Source organism: Plectropomus leopardus, chromosome 6 (genome assembly GCF_026936395.1).
Source record: "Plectropomus leopardus strain MGB_pleo_1.0 chromosome 6, ASM2693639v1, whole genome shotgun sequence".
NCBI classification, from domain to species: domain Eukaryota; kingdom Metazoa; phylum Chordata; class Actinopteri; order Perciformes; family Serranidae; genus Plectropomus; species Plectropomus leopardus.
This window is the reverse complement of record NC_142181.1, coordinates 33,542,261-33,562,095: the sequence shown is the minus strand read 5'-3', so window position 1 is coordinate 33,562,095 and position 19,835 is coordinate 33,542,261. Positions and strand designations below refer to the sequence as shown.

General features: G+C 40.2%; 1 protein-coding gene across 1 annotated transcript; it reads left to right on the top strand.

Annotated features, from left to right (window-relative positions):
• The first annotated feature begins 3,603 nt into the window (after window positions 1-3,603).
• Window positions 3,604-8,154, top strand: foxa3 (forkhead box A3). The gene is made up of 2 exons (XM_042486689.2): window positions 3,604-4,060; window positions 5,381-8,154. The coding sequence occupies exons 1-2, from the start codon at window positions 3,989-3,991 to the stop codon at window positions 6,695-6,697; spliced, it is 1,389 nt and encodes a 462-aa protein (XP_042342623.2). The 5' UTR covers window positions 3,604-3,988; the 3' UTR covers window positions 6,698-8,154.
• The last annotated feature ends 11,681 nt before the right edge of the window (window positions 8,155-19,835 follow it).

The window sequence follows — 19,835 nt, the reverse complement described above, 5'->3', positions numbered from 1 at the left end:
TCTTGTAACTTTTCACTAATTTATTGCATTTAACTTAATTTAATTTGCTTTTGAAATCTGCTCAGTTAAAAATCAGCCTCACAGACTTAGAGACTCAGACAACTGAACAAACCTCCCAAACCTTTTCATGCAAGTCGTCTCTTGTTTTCTATGGCCAGGAGATGGCGCTGTAATGCTTCTGAGCTTCAGTTTGCCTGAAAGAACACGGGCTGTTTGGAGCCCACAGAAGCAAAGTGATGAACTCTTTTAGTGATGAAGCTGCTCGTCTTATTGTGAAGAAGAAGAGGGAGGAAGGAGGGGGGCCGATCTGTCGTTTCCTCCATTAGTATCAGCTATTGTTAAACCAATTATAGAGGTGTTAATGGACGATGGAGAAGGCTTTGGAATGAAGAACCCTGCAGAGAGAGGACATGGCTAAATGTACGTTGGAGTGAAAATAGGACCTTAAAGGAGCATTACACCAATCAAAGATGCTTATTAAGAGACAGGGTTAAAGCTTGATGTTTCAGAGCATCAGTATAGGCTAAATATATGCTTGATATTATTGGCTTGCTAAGAGATAACAGGCGATCATTGAAAATAAGTGTAGATGGGCACAGTCACTGCGAAACATGAATCTGATGCAGTGTGGAGAATTGGGGACATCACATTTCCCACTTGCACCAGAAGGCAACAAAATTATAGTATAACCCTTTGAACCCTGAGCATATTTCAGGGAAACTTTGGGAAAAGGCAACGAGCAAGAAATGTAACTCAAATTGCAGGAAATTAGTTAATTGGAAAAATTAATTTTTTTAAAAGTTTATTTTATTTGTTTATTTTCACTAAATTTCTGTTTTTTTCCCAGTTTTTTTCTAATTTATTTGTAATACCCTCTGAAGTTGCTCATTGCCTTCTTCCCATTTTTTTTTTTGAAAGAAATCAAGCCAATTAGCCCAGTTTGAAATGGTTAATGCACTTACTATAAGTTGCTTGGGATCAAAACATCATCTAAATAAATTTCATGTAATGTAACTACAGTAAGTAACTTAAGGAACAATCCCACAAATGAATCACCAGTCAAAATCCTTATACATGGGCCTCTGGTGGTAAAGTATCGTCATATTTATTATGAATCTTTAGATCTGAAAATTTATGGATGATGTTTTGTTTGCTCTTTGGATAAAAACCTTTTTGGCTCTTTGCCATGTTGCCTCTGTCAGACTGGAAGAAGTAGTTCAAAGCAGGAAAAAAGATACTGGATTAGGTACAGCCCTGGGGTGAAAATTCTTTAATAACTGTTTCTATCTCCCTTTTCAGATTTTTAAATTATATATGAATAAACAACAAACTAGCTTTTATTTTAGAAATATACTTTACAGCACAAGTGATCCCTCTCTCCAGCCAGACTGTCAATTTTTGATTCTGACAGTGTTCTGAAAATGGTACAATGCGATGTTTTAGTATTGTTTTCAGTGGCAAGTTTTCTTTCAGTTCCCAGAATGATCTTCTAAAAGTTAGAGTAACATCCTCTATAAACATCAAACATTGTAAAATATATTTATCTGTTAACATATCACATAAATTCACATTTTCATAAAAAATGGTCTGTAATATCAGGCCTCAATAACATGCTCATGCTGTTTTGACATTGTTCTTCGTTTGTTTTCATGTAACATTGTAGAAACGTTTTATGAAAGAACAGTCTGCTCTCAGAATGTTGCAGTCATACATCTTAGTCAGTATTTAACCTTATAGGAACATTATGTGAGATGATAAACATCCCCAAAACGTTTTTTGAACATTAGATTTAAAAAAAAAATCTTTAACACAGTATTGCAACTTATAGGTAACGTTGTGGGAACGTTCCTTGCTAGCTAGGTTAATAATTGGTTGTACTGTTCCTTTTTTTCTTCAGTTATTAAGTTATTATGATCAGAGGCTGCGGTCACAGTTTACTAACCGTTTTATCTTCAGTTATATGACCGCCAGATGAAAAAAAAGCTCATCTCTTTCAGGCTTAATTACATCATTACAGACACTGAGGTGTGAGCTCATTCCATGTGTTAATCGATCTGACAGCGTTTTGCAAACAGGCGATAATCGCCGGGTCCTTACGGGTGATGGCGTACAGAGTCTGATTGAGCTGGAATATGATGATAGGAAACATGATGGCAGCCTGATAATTTAATTGTATAATCATCAGTGTTTTTGGATAGATGAGGTGGATGCTGGAGATCCACTATGCACATCACGCCAAACTCTACAGATATGAAATGTGACACTGGATCTGACATTTTTGGCATTTTCTGTGTTTTGGTGCATCTCATGCACCTTCTTGTGATTTCTTGTTTCCTCGGGATCTTTTCTCACAGTCTAATCCAGTTGGCCTCCCGCCTGCGCATCAATTACATCTCCATTGAGCGGCCATTAGGCAGAGGCATTGACATTCACAGGCCTCCGTCTGCACCGAGGCCGATGTGTATTCCACAACACAGAAGTCCGGCCCTATGCATTACACCAGGATCACATTATTTATTGTTTTTCTCTGTTGCGTCAGGCCCTGAGTGCTTCTTTGAATACTAATTTAAAAAAATACATACCCAGAGAAAGAGGGTTTAGTACTGTCTTTAGTACCTTTACGTTTTAGTATTAAGAATATAAATCTCACTTTGTCCTTATGGTTTTCTTTGGGTGTGGCGATTGCATTCCAATTTGTGGCAAATAAATAAATAAATAAATAATCACGTAAAAATCCGCTTTAATTAGTCTGGTTTCTCAGTGAGGTGGTGGGAACGTGAGGGGGTTCGGTGTTCTGTCTGTGATTAGGATCTCTGATATTCTGATTACTCTTTTGATAGTCAAATATCCTGATTGTCGTGATTTTTTTGCATGACATCAAGTAAAATATTTGACTATCTGTAACATATTTGACTACAAGCATAATATTTGACTATCAGCAGAATATCTGACTATCAAAACCCAGAATCTGAATCAAGTCATGCGGCGGTTGCTACAATTAAACCCTCAACGAATGTGTTAATTCGTGGCTTCATAGCCTCGGAGAAGTGATAGCCGAGGGAATTAACGACTTTCACACCCCTCGCCCCCACCGCCCCAGCCGCGTTTCAACAATTTTGTCTCCAGACTGCAGAAAAAAAGACGTTTTTCAAGACAGAAAATGAATTTGTAGTAGTTGTAATGAATTTGAAGTTGTTTTGAGTTGAGAAAAAGCGACATTTCTTTTTCTTTTTCTTTTTTTTTTAACAAAATCATCCATCTATTTCTTTTATATCCTATTTGATAATCAACTTTAGAGCATATTAACGCCTCACATATCTCACTGCCATATTTTTAAAAATAAAATAAAATAAAATAAAATAAAATAAAATAAAATAAAATAAAATAAAATAAAATAAAAATAATCCACTCAGCTCTGTCACTGAAGGATTAAGGAGCAGTCAGTCGTCCGGGTGGCCCCTGTGCAGCCGCCGGCCAATATACAGCACGCCAGGGGGCCACATCGGCCTTTCTGCGGGGCCCTTCCTGGATCCTAACACGGTATTCAAATGTCATGAGCGGGGCGGGACGCGCCGGCACCTTATAAGACGACGCCATCCAAGTTTCTCTACTGTATTTGCGCGCTGAACCTCCGCCTGCCTGCTGCGTCCCGGGGCCCTCCGTGGACAGAAAAAAAACGGGCCAGAAGAAGAAGTCAATATCTGCTGAGCCATAACACGATTATTGTTATGAAACAATGGATGATTGACAAATAAGAAATATTTACTTTACTATCTACAGGAGCACAGCCTCACAGCATTCTTTTCTTTACCCTCTCTCATTTTTGTCTCAAATTTTTCCCCCTGTTTTGGGCACAAAAAAAGGAGACAACTTACTATTTGGATTTTTCCCCGAAAACTTTGCGACGGATTTTATATTTATATATTTTGATTTTTTTTTTTAATCCGATCATATATACGTCTTTCTCCTCTAAAGACTTGAGTTGGGGATGTTGAGCTCTGTGAAGATGGAGGCACATGATCTACCAGAGTGGAATACTTTCTACAGCGAGGCCAGTGAGGTAAAGACACGATGATAAAATAACAATAATAACAGAAAATAAATCAAACTGTTTTGATTTCACGTTGTAAACAGCGGGGTGACTAAGTTTTGTTCTTTTTTACTGTAAGTGAAAGAGAGGAGACCGCATTTTATTTGTACAGATTTTCAGAAGGACTCCGAACGAAAAACAGTTAATACTTTGACGCAAGCTAAAAAGGAAAATTACTAAAGACTTTGCAATAAAATCTTGAACTCATATATAAATATTGTTGGAGTTCTGCAAGATTAAAATCAATTTGAGTAGGATCGATTTTATAGGCACACATTATGATAAATAGTAAGAAATAGAGAAAGGGGAATAAGAATTAGAGAAAAAATGCCCAAATAAAGAACCAAAAAGAATCCGTGCATTTTTCTTCTGTAAAAATCCAAAAAGAAACATTCATTAAGTATTATTGGTAATAGCTACAGGTAACCTATTTTTACAATCAATCAAACTATTATTTCGATTTTAAAATTTAAATTTGAGTATTTCCGACCTAAATATAAATATTCAAGTTTACTTTTGTTTACTTTTTTTTTTTTTTTTTAAATTGTTTGCTCATTAACAGACTTTCTTCCTTTGTGCCCCCGCAGCCGCATACGAGTTGCGATAATTCAGGTGTAAATGTAATGAGACCGTTGTTTTCTCACTAATTCAATTAAAGTTAATTCCATCAGCAGCCTCAGTTCTCACCTCGACCTGATAAAATTACCGAGAAGAGAGAGCCTGATAATATTTAACCAGCGATCAGTAAACGGGCCGAGATATCCCCTGTCCCCCGTAGGGTTTATTAGAAATACTTTTGACTCTTGACACACACACATACAAAATATTTTCATTTTTGACAAACACAAAAAAAGAACAGATAATAATTAATCCAACTGCATAATGAACATCAGGTTTACTTGGGGCTTTTTTGTCCACGGAAGCAGCGGAGGAGGCCGTCTGAACCGAGAGGCACCATGACGCGCTTTTTACGCATTTTCAGGTTAACATCGCGGTGTGAAATCCATGTCCTCTCTGCGCGCACTGAGAGCTTCATTGTGCATTGATAAGGAGTCACTTTTCAAATGGAGTCAAACCGCTTTACTTTCACATTTAAACATTCCCTTTAGTGCACCAATCTAAATAAATATCACATTAATCCTGCAGAAATGTTAATATTATTTGTTTTGTAAATTAAAAAAAAGAAAATAAAAAGGAGATTAATTAAAAATATTTAATATTTACACTTGCTGTTCCACTTGTGTTTTCTTGATAATAATGTTGTGATGTTGTTTTCTCCTCCTCCTCCAGATGTATTCCTCTCCCAGCACCATGAACTCTGGTCTGGGCTCCATGGGCTCCATGGGCACCATCAACAGCTACATCAACCTGAACCCGGCCACCGCCTCTCCTGCAGGCATGAACATGGCGTACCCAACCTCCAGCCTCAGCAGCTCCCCGCTGGCCTCCATGGGCTCAGGGCCCAGTCACATGTCCCTCTCCCCAGTGGCCTCCTCCCTCAGCTCAGGCCCTCTTACCCAGCTGGGTCCCGCTGCTCCAGGCTCCCTGGGCTCCTTGTCCCACTACCAGAACATGGGCCAGTCCATGAGCCAGCTGGGATACACCTCCACTGCATCCCTGAGCCGGGCTGGGCCCAAGGAGATTCCCCCAAAGCCCTACCGACGCTCTCTGACGCACGCCAAGCCGCCATACTCCTACATCTCCCTCATCACCATGGCGATCCAGCAGAGTGGCAGCAAGATGCTCACCCTGAACGAGATCTACCAGTGGATCATGGAGCTGTTCCCGTACTACCGTGAGAACCAGCAGCGCTGGCAGAACTCCATCCGCCACTCGCTCTCATTCAACGACTGCTTTGTGAAGGTGGCTCGCTCGCCAGACAAGCCGGGGAAAGGCTCGTACTGGACTCTGCACCCGCAGTCAGGCAACATGTTCGAGAACGGCTGCTACCTGAGGCGCCAGAAGCGCTTCAAGATCGAGGAGAAGCTGTCAAAGAAAGGAGGCAAGAACCAGGAGGGGGGCTCGGGGAAAGGAGGTCACAGTGGAGATCATCTGGTGGAGGATCACAGCCCCACAGGAGGATCAGAAGGAGCTGACTCCACTCACTCAGACAACTCCCACCCTGGCTCCTCAGATGACCAGCCGCATCCACGAAACTCCCTGGTTCAGCTAGACTGCCCTCCGCTGTCCTCCTCGCACCTCCACAGCCCGCCCGTTTCCCTGCCACCCTCCTCCTCCACCTCGTCCTCCCTGTCCCTCTCAGCCACCACCTCCTCCAACCCGCTCCTCCACTCCCAGTCTTTAGTGGGGAGCGCCCACCTCCTGCCAAGCACCATGCAGCAGCACATGGACCTACAGAGCGACGCCCTCAAGTCCCTTGACCCCCACTACAACTTCAACCATCCCTTCTCCATCACCAACCTCATGTCCAACGAGCAGAAGATGGACCTCAAGTCCTACCAGGACCAGGTGATGGCCTACAACAGCTACACCAGCGGCTCTCCTGTCGGTGCCAAGCAGATCTACGACAGCCCAGGGCCCGCCACCATGGACTCAGGCGCTTACTACCAAACTCTGTACAGCCGCTCAGTGCTCAACGCCTCCTAATGTGGACACTCATCCTCTCCCCAACACATACACACACACACCTGTCTCTAGAGGTGAGCCAAGATGGAGACTTCTCTTTTTCTCTGCCTTTCCTAAAATGGACCCCAGCTCTCTTTATCTTCCTCTTTCTCTCCTGCTCTGGCTCACGTCCACCGGCTGCATAAAAGGGACCCACATCTAAAATAGCTGCCGTGTTTTAGGGACCAAAGAACAGTTTGTATTTACCAACTATGAAGACCATGGAGGCAGGTTGGTTACATGGAGGACAGAAAAATGTAGCAGGATGATAAAATGTCAGAAATGAAGACATTTGACTGGTCTGTGTGTGAGTCAGATGGCGTCGTTGCCTGTCTCAGGAGCACTGCAGGTGGTCAAATCAGCTTTGTACAAAATGTAAATAGACGTAATGTGAGGGGAAAAGGATATTTGCATTTATTTATGAAGGGAATAAATTTTAATATATCTTGTATAGCGCTCTGTTGACCAGTTACAACTCAAATGTGAGTTTTTTTGTTTTGTTTTTTAAATCCAAAGATGGAGATGAGGCGAGTTTCAGGTTACTGCTTCAGGCAGGTGTTACTGCAGCGGGAGACAGTTGGTGTTTTTTTCTTTTTGTGTGTGTGTGTGTTACAACATTTCACAGTATGTCCATCATTTCTGTCCTATCTGTACTTTCAAAGAAAAAAAAAATCTTATTTTGGTTGATATGAAGAAGCCATTTTGTCCTCGCTGGAGCACAGAGGAAACAGAAGCTAAATTCTGCAGCCAGAAGGAACGAGGCAAAGTAACTGTGGTAAAAAAAAAAATAAAAAAAAAAAAAACACATTTATGTTTTTGTTACCTACACGAGAGCATTTAAAGCAAATGCTCCTTGACAGACTGTAACATTCTGAATAACAGACAGCTGGTGCAGTGCATGGGGGAGTTCAGTCAGTTACTATTACAGTGGAGGGGTGGAGAGATGCACTATGGGAGGATTTACATACAGTACTTTGCACTATGGAGCTCCCACGGGCCAGGTAGTGTGTGTGTTTGTGTGTGTTACAACAATACTTAGAAACGCCCCCTCACAAAGTCAGTGCATCAGCTTAGTGGGATCAGTGTAACAGTGTCAAAGGGTGTCAAATAACCCTCGCCGTCCAAAAAAAAGTGCCTTTTCTTCAAATGACTACTGATCTACTCAGAGATCAATGTATCAACGATCTATTGAAGGATTATTCTGATAAACAGCAGAGGACGCAGAAGTTTCAGGTCACACGGTGTCCTTTGTGGAGCATATTTTAGTTTCAGAGAGAAATGTCTTATTTAAGCTATGTTGCTTTTCAAACTTTTGAAAGTGTGCTGATATAATATATTGGTTTTTTTTCCTGTTGTTATTTCTGTTGGTTTTAAATGTGATTGAAATGATTCATGTTTCATTTTTTTCTTATTAAAAAGGCAAAAATTGTGGGGAGAAATGCTGCGTTTGTTTTTCTTTTCCATGAATGATATTACAGGTGTTTGTTTATAAAATCTCTAATTTTTGTTGTTGTTTATGTTTCCAAATGCTTTCCAGAAATTCCATAAAATAATAATAAAAAAAGATACCAGCTCTTTTTGGATTTCAGATGAAAAAAATTTGAATTATTCTTCAACATTTTGAAAGTCAAAAAATGTATCTAAATTACATAGCATTGCTGACAGGACCTCAGTGACTCGTTCGGCTCAATCAATCAATCTCAACTCTATTTTTTCCACCTGTCTGGAGAGGCACAGCTGCAGGAATAGCAGTGTCTTGTTGAAACAGCTCCTGACCAAATGACTGTGGTGTGCGACATGTCAGACCGGTAGACTAAACACGGCTGGATCACACTGAGAGCCTCAAAGCAGACCTCTGCGCAGGCCATGGGCCCGGGCGGCACACACACACACACACACACACACACACACACACACAGCAAGACCTGGGCCGCTCCAAAAATGACTGACCTGCCTCTGACCCGGCACTAGAAAAACTATCAGCAAATCAACAAAACAAAGATGGGGAGAAAGTAGAAGCAGAATATTTTTGCTCTTTAATCTTTACAGTGTCTGCTCGGCTTTAGCAGCTCCCACTTTTCTGTTTATCCCAAACAATCATCACTTCCTGTGCAAACCAGAGGAGTTCCCTAAATAGCAGCTAAAGTATAAAAACCTGCTGACTCATCAATGTGTAATATCAAGAGAATCAGACAGAGTATGAGCTGATTATGACTTTGATGCTGTTCAGCTCACTTATAAAATGACGTGTTGATGGTTCCATCTCTTTGCATCTGCAGGAAAATCTAAAGTTCACTTATTGATCTTCCTGCAGCCGCCTCTCCCTGGCCTCCTGCTCTGTCGCCAGGCCTCCTGTCTACCTGTCTGTCTGCATGTCTGTCTCTCTGTTGGCTTGCTCAACCCGGCCCTGTGTTGTCAGAGTTGTCACGTATTTGTCGCTGCCTTTTCTTCTCTGTCACGTCAAGCCCAGCAGCCATGAGCCCAGAGGCTGCAAAATTATAGACTGCAGCAACACACACATGCACGATCACACGTGTGCTATAAGTCTCTATGTTTAACTTCAGTTTCGATCGGAGAGTCACAAAGCTAGAGAACACATAATGGCACCTGTTGCTGCAGAAACTCGAACATTTTTCTGATATGTTTACCTTTTTTATGATACAGCATCAATATCTTTGATGTTTAAATGAGCACAACACACACAGACACACACACACACACACACACACACAAACACACACACAGGAATCTATGGGAGTTCGTCACCTTGCATACACAATAGTCCCTTCAGAGCAGTTGGCTTGATAAGATAGGCGAGCACCCACCTGATATGGTCTCCACAACTACAAAGATGCACACACACACACACACACACACACACACACACACTAGGCTGCTCCAGGTATGACTAACCTGGCTGACTCTAAAATGTCACTCTGATACGTCCCCTCGCAGTAATCAGGTGACCGCGCTGATAGTGCTCACATTCAGTCCAGGCTTCTCATGAAGGAAAAACAGATTAGAGTCGATCCCCAGATAACACACTGTGACTTGAGGTTTTAAAAGGAGCAACAATGCAGCAGTCAGAGTGGAACAATTTCAGCAACAAAAAGAGGGGGGGGGGGCTAAAGTGTGACCCTCACATTTGTAACCTTTCTGTTGTAATCTGTAAACCTCAGCTGACCCAGTTTCCAAACGCAAGACTCTTAGAAAATAGATAGCGGCTGTTGATAATGGTCTGGATGTCACAAATGGCCGTAATAGTTTGAGCTGAAGATATGATTTTGTTTAAGGTTTCTGGGATTTGCGCTCTGTGCAGGAATCACTCACAAATGTAAAGATGAAAATCCTTAAATCAACATGTTGGAGCAGAAGTAACACAGTCTTTGTTAGTGTGGGAAGAAAGAATGCAGACACTTGTTTTTGGAAAATTAAGGGTGCTGCTTTTCCACATCAACATCACATTTTAAAACATATATAAAGTTGTTTAAAGGTATAAAATCCTTGTGTAAAAGAGTTCAGGAACACATGGGGAAGAAAAACCTCTGCAAACTTTTTGAAGTCAGATGTTATTGCTCTATTGACAGGAAAATAAAATATTTTTCTAACTTGATGGTTAAAATTTGGTTAGGCCTATGAAAAAAAGAGGGGAAAAAAGGCTTGCTTAGGCTTCCTTGGTTATGTTGTCTGAACATTGGTATTGGATCTAAATTGTGAGGTTGGATTCCTGGGGAAACTGGGCTGCACTCCTGGCACTGGCTCCAGTGTATCCACATGCAACAGTCCATATGATATCTAATGAACTAGCAATAACATACATAACCTTAAGTTATTACTGTAAAGTTTCTTTGGTTAGGCTAAGAAAGAGAAGCATGGTGACAAAGTACCTCAGAGGTCACATGGTTTCACATGATTTTGACCCCTCCACCACCCCAAACCTCTTATGTGGATAACTTTTTTCTTCACTTCCATCAGCACATTGATCACTTGATTGCAGTCTTCCTGATTACATGGGTTATAAAGGAAACATGGTGCATCCATTTTTGTAGGTATTTTTATGAATAGTGCATGAGAGCAGTCTTAATTCTGGGGGGGATACTGGGCTGCTGTCCTGGCACTGGTTCTTTATGAATGGTCAAACTGAACCGGAAACAAAAGCGACCAGTAAACACTGCCTCTTAAATTTAAGTCTGAAACTTCTGAACTTATTTTGTCAGGTTACGCATCTGTATTGAATTACTTGTGTAATTCTCCCAATTTAAAAGAAACCCTTAAGTTGATTCATCTCATATAAAGAGTAACGAGTTGAAACAAAGCACTAATTTTTTACAATGATGGTTTTTTTTCAGCCAGCTCATTAGATGACAGATAAAGGTGTGACACAGTCTGGAGTGAAAGAAAAAAGTTTTGGTGCGAAAGGCTTCCCATGGATAAGATCTTATCACAGACTGAATCGGTCTGTGTCACGTTTTGCATAATTAGAGGTGTCTTTTGAGGTGTGAATGAAGCTTTTAAGAGAGTTAATGTGGCCCTCAGATCCGTGCGAGGGTGATGCTGTTGTCATTTTAACTAGAATGTATATTTGTCTCCTGAGGTGCAACAGTCTCTCAGTGCGCCCTGTTGAGCACTTGATGACAGCCGCCCTCGGGCTGTACTGCTGGTGACAGCGTGCAGCCTACGGGCACGCACACCTGTACAAAGAGCGTCTGTGCTCAAAGGAAAGAGTCTGCTGCTGCTGTAGTTTATGTCTAACCTTTATTTCATTATGTTACAGCAACTCTGTGATACTTAAAAATGCTGCACACTCCGTGACAAACTGACTCAAACTGTGTTTCAGCAAAGAAATATTAGAGAAACTGATTACCTGCTCTGAAAGTCTAAATTGACAACCCAGCTAGCAGGGCACATTACCTAGTTGCAATCATGTTTTAGAGAGAACATGTTGATCTAATGTTCAAAGAATGTTTCAAGGATGTTCATCACTTCAAATAATGTTCCTTAAAGGTTAAATGTTGATTGAGACATAACGTTATAACTGCAACACTCTGAGTAAGTTTTGGTGATGCTGAGAGGTGACAGATGATAGAATGCTCTTTAATAAAACATTCCCACAATGTTACATGAGAACAAAGGAAGAACATTTTCAAAGCAACATTCAGAGCATGTTATTGAGGCCTGAGATTACAGAACATTCTTTAACGAAAATGTTATGTAATGTGATATTTTAACAGCTAAAAAAACAAACAATTTTAAACATTTTTTGACGTTTATAGAGAATGTTACCCCAACTTTAAGAAGAGCGTTCTGAGAACTAAAAGAGAACTTGCAGCTGAAAACGTTGCATTGTACCATTCTCTGAACTAAAAATTGCTAGCTGGGAAAGGGAGGTTCGTGTGTTTCACTGTGCATCAGTGTAGTTGGGATTTGTAGCAGGTGTTTGACTGCAAAGCTGATTGATACAAGAAAGAAAGAAAGAAAGAAAGAAAGAAAGAAAGAAAGGAGAGGCAAGAACAGGGTGGTGCGTGTTTTCAAGATGTTCCATGCAAATGAGGCCGTGCATCCTGGATCCTGTTAGGTGGATGTACTGTTTACACTTGTTATTGCCTGAGGAGAGGGAGGGAACGAAGGGAGAGAGAGAGGGAGAGAGAGAAAGATGGGAGCACTTACAGTTCAGCCCGCAGGCTATACTCTCCCTTTTTGGAAAAATAAATGTGTTAGATGACAGACGGGTCAGTTAAGTCGGGAGTGGGACAGTCAGTCAAGATCTGAGCCTGATCTCACAGCAGATTTGCATTTTCTACAAAAAAGTCTGTTATTCAGATAGGACTTCTGCATGGAAACTGTGGAGTATTTGTGTAGCACCTGGAATAAGTTATATTCAACTTTAAAGGTCTTTGTAAGACAAACATAAAACACACACAACAAATTATTAATATTATAATTAAAATGGTCAGTGAGCCATTGAGACATTCATTAAACAATCAGATGGAGCTGTAGCTAAAAAAAAAAAAACAAAAAACACTGAGGATGTGAGACTCTTAACACTTTGAAACCTGAGCAAATTGGTTTGATTTCTTGTAAAAATAGGGGTAGTGGCCATTAGCACCTAAATAAGACATGGCCCAAAAATAAGCAAGGAACTGTGAAAGGCTACAAAGGAATTACCTGAAAATAAGCACATACAAAAGAGTACTGAAAGTTGGAGAAAAACAAGTTGTTTTTTTCTGTAACATAATTTTGTATATAAAGCTGAAATAATTATGAATAGAATTTTCTTTCCAGGTCTTTTAAAATATATATTTTATTTCCCCTAAAACAAAGATTATTTTTCAAGTCTTTTTCTGGTCATCTTGTGTGGTACATTCCCTGCCAAGTTGCTCACTGCCTTTTTCCACATGTTTTTGAAAGAAATCAAATCATTTTGCTCTGATTTCAAAGGGTTAACCAGACAGGAAGGCAGACAGACATACAGAAGTTCAGTGAGACAGATGTCATTTTGACTGCTAAAACTGAAGCTTGGAAAGACGGAGACAAAGAGGAGACAGTTGTGAAGTCTGATCACACAACAAATGTATGCTTTCTAGTATAAAAGGTTTTCAAACTTAAATTTGAAGGCTCAACCAGGCAATATGAAACAATCTGTCAAATGTCATTTTTCAAACATAAATGCATTTCCCTGGTTCCAGCCTCCAGCCTGACAGTATTGATTTAATTTTTTTTTCAATTGTAAATATGATAAACTGTAAATATGTTGTGCTTAGTGTTTTACTGTTCGTAGTCACTTTTCCAAGGACTACAATCCCCTTTATGTCTTGCTACTCAGAACTCAGTGATTGATGCAGGTGTTCTGCATTAAGGCTCATCAAGTGATGTTCTCCCAGCCATTTATGCTGCTCATTCCACGTTTTACCTGTTTTGAAGGTTGTTTCTGCTTTGAAGAAGGTGTCTGACCAAAAGCTTGCATAGTAAACATGATTTTTGCATGGATTTGAATATGCAGATTTGCCTTTTTTCCCCACTGGTTCCAACCTCTCAAATGAGCAGATTTGCAGAATTTCTCAAATTTATTGGCCCCAAAATTCATTAATTAGGGTTCTCGTGGATCCTTAAAAAAGTAACAGTGTAAGAATTGTTTTGTTTTTCTGATGTCAAACTAATTGGTAGCATCTTCTATTTTTTATTTCTATTTTTTTTACTACCATTTGCCAGCCCCCTCTTGCAATAATGTCACACAGATCAGGATAGCAGAAACAACAATACTCATATCTTGTTTCTGGATGCTGTCACTGTTTCACTGGCATGGTTGAAACAGTGACAACCATGCCATGCAAACAAGGTTCTTTTTTTTAATGCAAACACAAAAGCAAAGTGGAATTCCACATGCAGTGAAAGAAACACAAAATAGCCCCCCAAAAAAGGCCTTTACCAACAAAATGTAAGGTATTTGAAACAACACCTGGGGTCTGTCTGTGCACATGCCTGTTAATTATTTGTATAAAAAAGTTCCCACAGTCTGTAGGACAGTCAGAGCTGTGTAGCTAATAAAGATGAAGAACTGTAAATGTAAAAGACAGAGAGACATTCAGACAAGTAGAGCTGCAGCTAGTAAAGAAGACAGAGAGACAGTCAGTGTGTCATTCAGAGAGACAGACAGACAGACAGACAGACAGACTGAGCACCGCTGACCAGCAGAGACACAGATAAGCTGTTGGACTTTGCTCCATTGGCTGTGGGTGTTGCAAAGAGGCCCGAGATAAAACCGCTGGCCTGAGAGACGAACACAGAGGAGGCGGCTGATCGTGTGTGTGTGTGTACGTGTGTGTGTGTGTGTGTGTGTGTGTGTGTGTGTGTGTGTGTGTGTGTGTGTGGGGATGAACAGGGAGGACAGTATCGATCAGAACAGGACCACTGACAGATGCATGGCAGGGAAAAAAAGAGAGCATGCAGCCTCTGCTCAGTCCAGCAGCAGGTCAAAGGTCAGGGGAGCAGCTTTCTAGAAAAGGTTGCTGGTTCTAATTCCTTAGTAGCTGGCTCAGATAATGCTCTTTTCTTGATTTAGAACTTTGAGATTAAGCTCAAATAATTAGGCAATATTTATATGATCTCTCCATTTGTTGAATTTTCACTGTTTTTTGGTTATTTTACCTCTTCCTGTTGTATTTTTCATGATTAATTTGGATTTCTCTTCACTGCATCCTGTTTCTGTTTGCACTGACCCAGTTCCCCTTCAAGTGTCATTAAAGTTTCACCTTATCTTATCTTAATTTCCGTGAGTAACATTGTCTCTGTTATGATTACACACAGAGCACCTGCAGGGTTTGTCAAATCCGCTTTGTAACATGAGACAGTGTGGATTTCAAAATAAAAGTCCATTGTTTGGCTTAGGGTCTGCTCATATGAACTGTCAGGTGGATCTGAAGGTGAGAAGTTGTGTCATATCAGAGGATGATATTCTGGCAGTGTTAAAGGCCAGACTCCTGTTTCTCCTCTGTAGTTTCAGGATGTTTGGATATGCAGCTTAGGAGGTGTGAAGAACAATATCCTTGGGACTTTATGCTGCTCTTTCCTCCTTGTACAAGCCTCTGGTTGGATTTTTACGATGTGGAGTGCAGCGCTCAGCCAGCAGCGACGCAGGGGAAACCCCTGTGCAGCTTGTTTGTTTCGCTTAAATAAACCGTGATCCACAAAATCACCTTCACTTCCTGTGGGATATCACACAGGATATCTAAATGATAAATCCAATCAAACATGCAAACTTACTCTAATCGCCGTCATTTTACCCCGGGTGAAACTAGTGCTGCTAGAAACCCCATGGCACTGGCAGACTGCTGAAACATCAAGAGCATCTATAATTACACTGCTGAGGGTCCAAACCAGACACCTCAGCCTGTAATTATCAATCTGAAGCAGGACTTTACTGGAAAGAAAAAACATGTTCGTTTGACTTTATCAAGATTAATAAAGGTTTACAACTGTGTGTTAACCCTTTCAAACCTGGAACGACATCAGTTTTCTTGTGCTGTGTTCAAACCTCTGAAGCCTGAGAAAAATTGGTTTGATTTCTTTTAAAAGACACACGGAGCACGTCACATTTCTCGCCAAGATGCAAAGAGCAACTTGGCGAGAAATGTCCTGCAAATTACAAAACAAGGGAAAATTTATTGGAAAATGATATCTACAAATAAATAAATATATAATGTAATTATATATATAAATAAATCTTATAATTATATCCTTTTTAAAAAATATGTTTTTCTCTTTCTTTTCTTTTTCTTTTTTGTTTTCTTTTGTTTGTTATCTGTAATAAACAAGTATCTATTTTAACTTGAACCAGGGCTTAAAGTTCAAATATAATATCATTTCTTTTTGACACTGGAAACTCAGGTCTCTGCTCGAATTTTTTACTAAAGAACCTGTGTACTAGTGAGGTTGTGTATTCTCTGGGTGAAATTGCCAGGGTGGCGTTGTCGGGTTCACATAGTCTGGGGTCTCTTGCGAGTGCCCTCACACTTATATTTTATTTTATTCTCCTATTTCATTTGACATGTTCAAATTAAAGATCTAACCAACCAACCAACCATGACATGCCACACAATGGCATCAGGTCGAATTGCTGCTGGTAACAAACAACAAACAAACCCCATCTTTCATCAGGTGTTTGCTGCCCATGTGAATGTGCTTGTTATTTTATCTACACCTTAACATGTGCCTTTTTTGCCTTAACCTAACCATCTGTGCCAGCATGTGCCAGTTTGTTGACATCCAAGCGTTGGTTGCCATGTGCTGTTATGCCCTAAACTTAAACACACGCAGCATCATCTCATCATGTGTTTGTGTTGACATCACAGAACATCAACAGCAGACGCACAAGGATACCTAGAATATAATATGTAGACGTAGAGGTCCACTGCAAAGCCACAATATGTGACCTGGGATAAAAACATGTTGCTCAGCACTGAAAGAAGTTCTTTTTTTAAATTTACTGGATATTTTAAATTAATCAATGGTCTGCAAATTTCATAACATGGTCTAAAAAAGACTGTGAATAGGCCTTTTATCCCATGGATATTAATAATCAACACATGTCACACACTGCCTTGGGAAAAATCACTTTAAGGGATTATTATTCTGATCTCTCTGATTATCTCTGCCTATCTACTCTTTACTTGCCCTTATTTAAATTCATGCAAATAAATCTTTGGCAAAAAGCTGTTCCAAAGTTCAGACTTGCCCGCCTGATGCTTGTTTCTTCTTCTCTTCATCTGAATCCGTTTTTATGAACCACGGCAAACTGGCAGGCTCCTAAATGTCACAGGAAAAGCTGGCAGGACCTCGCACGGAAGAAATGCAAGTTTTACACAACTTAGCATTTCATGTGCTCCGATACAGGGATAAAAAAACAAACAAACAAACATGAAAACTGAACAAATAAAGTGAAAACTGACTCAATGGAGAAATCCGAGTCCAAACAAATTGGTTTTGAGCTGAGAATCAAAGGCCCAAACCTCCATTGTAAAGTTGGGTTTGGGTGTCGGAGTGGAGCCAGATTCAACAGAGCAGTCTGACACATCGCTCCATCACGTCCTGTCATTTGGCAAAGGATGGACGCCCTGTCTTCATCCATCTTTGAGACGGAGACAAACACAGCCTGTGACGTGCTCCGTGTGTCTTTATGCGTGTGTGTGCAGACATTTGTATGTATGTCTCAATGTCTGTGATTTACAAGGCAGCGGATGGTAGTGGCTGTCATGTCAATTCAAGTAGTGTTGTCTTAAAGTCTAGCCAGTAGCTCTCTCACTCACACACACACACACACACACACACACACACACACACACACACACACTATCGGTGTGTGTTTGACCCAACACATGCTCTCCAGATGTTGGTGAACATTCCTGAAGGTCTCATCACACTTGTGGACATTTTATGTCTCCTCACAGTGTCCCGACAGTGTCACAGTCCAGTTCTTGTTTTTTTCAGATTGAAAGCAGCGATGAAGAAACAAGACGTCCACTCTGCTTCAGCACTGAAACACAGGCCCAAAATTCTTAATTTCTTTGTCTAAAAGCATGAAAATTTGTGGCTGGATGTAAAATTTGGGGTAATCAAACGCTCCTGCTGCCAACTGTCAAAAAAGTGCCTACAAGACAATTATTCGACAGGTCATGCAAATGGTCAAAACAAATTTTGACATTGTGAATATCGTAACTGTTTGGAACTGACGTCAGACACTTTTTTTTTATCACCAGCAGCTCCTTCAAAACTTCAGCTTGGAGAGAATTTGGAGCATGTTTGATAATTTCCGGGCACTATAGAAGAGAGTCACTGTAGTCCTTTACAGTGATTATTTTAAACTGTATGTTATAATGCTACAGGGGGGTGGAGTTGTGATCAGTATATTACTGGGTAGACTCCAAAACCTGTGAAACCCTGTGCAGGTAATTTCTGCCTTGTGTCATCAAGTTTCATCAAGAATTTTCTCAGTTTTAGGATTCTTTGTTCACTGTGAAGGCATGCAAGAAAAACAACGCTTTTTTTTCACAAAATCATCAGAACACTTGGTAAGTAATTAATATTAAATGGTTGTTTTGTGGGTTAAGTACACTGCCATCCCGAATCAAATAAAGGCAAAAATCCCAAACAAACGATAAAAAAATCTAAAGAAAAAAAGAAGAAAAATGGCTCTGTTTTTATCAGTCCCCTGATTTCTCTATGCTGAAACTCAAATGATTATCCTTAGTCTAAGAGGATGATCTTGGGCTTTCTGTTGTTACAAGTAAAAACAGGAAAGAAAGGTTTATTTTAGACCCTCTTCTGAGGTAGTAAGCACTTCAAGTAATATAATACTTCATATATAGTTCAAATATAAAAAAATTCTGCAATACAGCAATGTGCAGAACATTCATTATATAAACACATATAGCTAAATGTATTCTATTAGAAAGATTTTGAGCAGCTCAGGTGCTCCTCTAATGTGGCTTTAGGGCAACATTCAACTCTTGATAATTCTTGATATTGACACACAGCATTTACAGAGACCGATCCTTCATTTTATCCACTCAAGTAAACCAAAAACTTGGCCTTGACTTGATGTGTGTGGATGTAGCAGAGCGGCGACGAGGACAGCCATGACTTAGCAAATATGATCATGACACTGATTATTTGCTGCAAATATTTGCTGCTCATCAGAGAATTAATCTTTGTTTACAGCACAGACAATCTCTGAATGTTTAATATTCTACAAGCTGAAATCCATATTTGCTTTGAGAGACTTTTTATCTGTGTATCATACAGTCGAGGAGCGATGAAACTCCTCCTGCGGGTGACGGCCCCCGAGGCAGACAGCGCAGTTTGTCTTCACATGTAAGAGCAAAAGAAAATATGACACATACACTTAGATATTATACAGTACACTGGTGCATGATAGTGTGTGTAAGTGTGTGTGTGCATGAGTGTGACCACCACACACACTAATGATGCCCTGCAGTTATCTTATCAGTCATCACAGGTGTGCATGTTAAAGGGACCCCGCCCATTACCGGTTCCCTGCTAGGACTAGAAGCTTATGTGCATGTTTTTTTGTGCAAGTGTGTGTGTGTGCGTGCGTGTGTGTGTGTGTGTGTGTGTGTGTGTGTGTGTGTGTGTGTGTGTGTGTGTGTGTGTGTGTGTCTGCTTGTTTTGTGACCTATGTACATGAACATTGTGTGTATACATTTCTATCCACCTGTGTGTCTCCTGTGTGTTTGTTTATTTGAAGGTTCAGAGCAGTGCTGAAAATTACAGTGGAAAAATTAAACAAATGTACATTTCTGATGAAAGTCAAAAATAGTGATTAACAAATGTAAATATAAGCCTCCGGACTTGTGAACCAGATGACGATTTTGATGAAACACACCTTAAATCTACCTTTTTGATTTGATAACAGGGAGTGTTTCAATACTCCAACATAATGTTTACACCCAAAAGAGGTCTTAACTCCTTGTTGAAGAAACTGCAATAAAATAGGAATAACAGATATCCAAACTCACTAATTTGGGAGGGTAGTGCTGTGTAAAAAAAGTACTGCCGTTAATTACAGATATTGTGCAGATACATTGTATTTGAACCAAGATTCATA

Coding starts and splice junctions, on each gene's coding strand:
- foxa3 (XM_042486689.2), top strand. CDS start 3,989: ATGTTGAGCTCTGTGAAGATGGAGGCACATGATCTACCAGAGTGGAAT. Junction 4,061..5,380: donor TCTACAGCGAGGCCAGTGAG/GTAAAGACACGA, acceptor CTCCTCCTCCAG/ATGTATTCCTCTCCCAGCAC.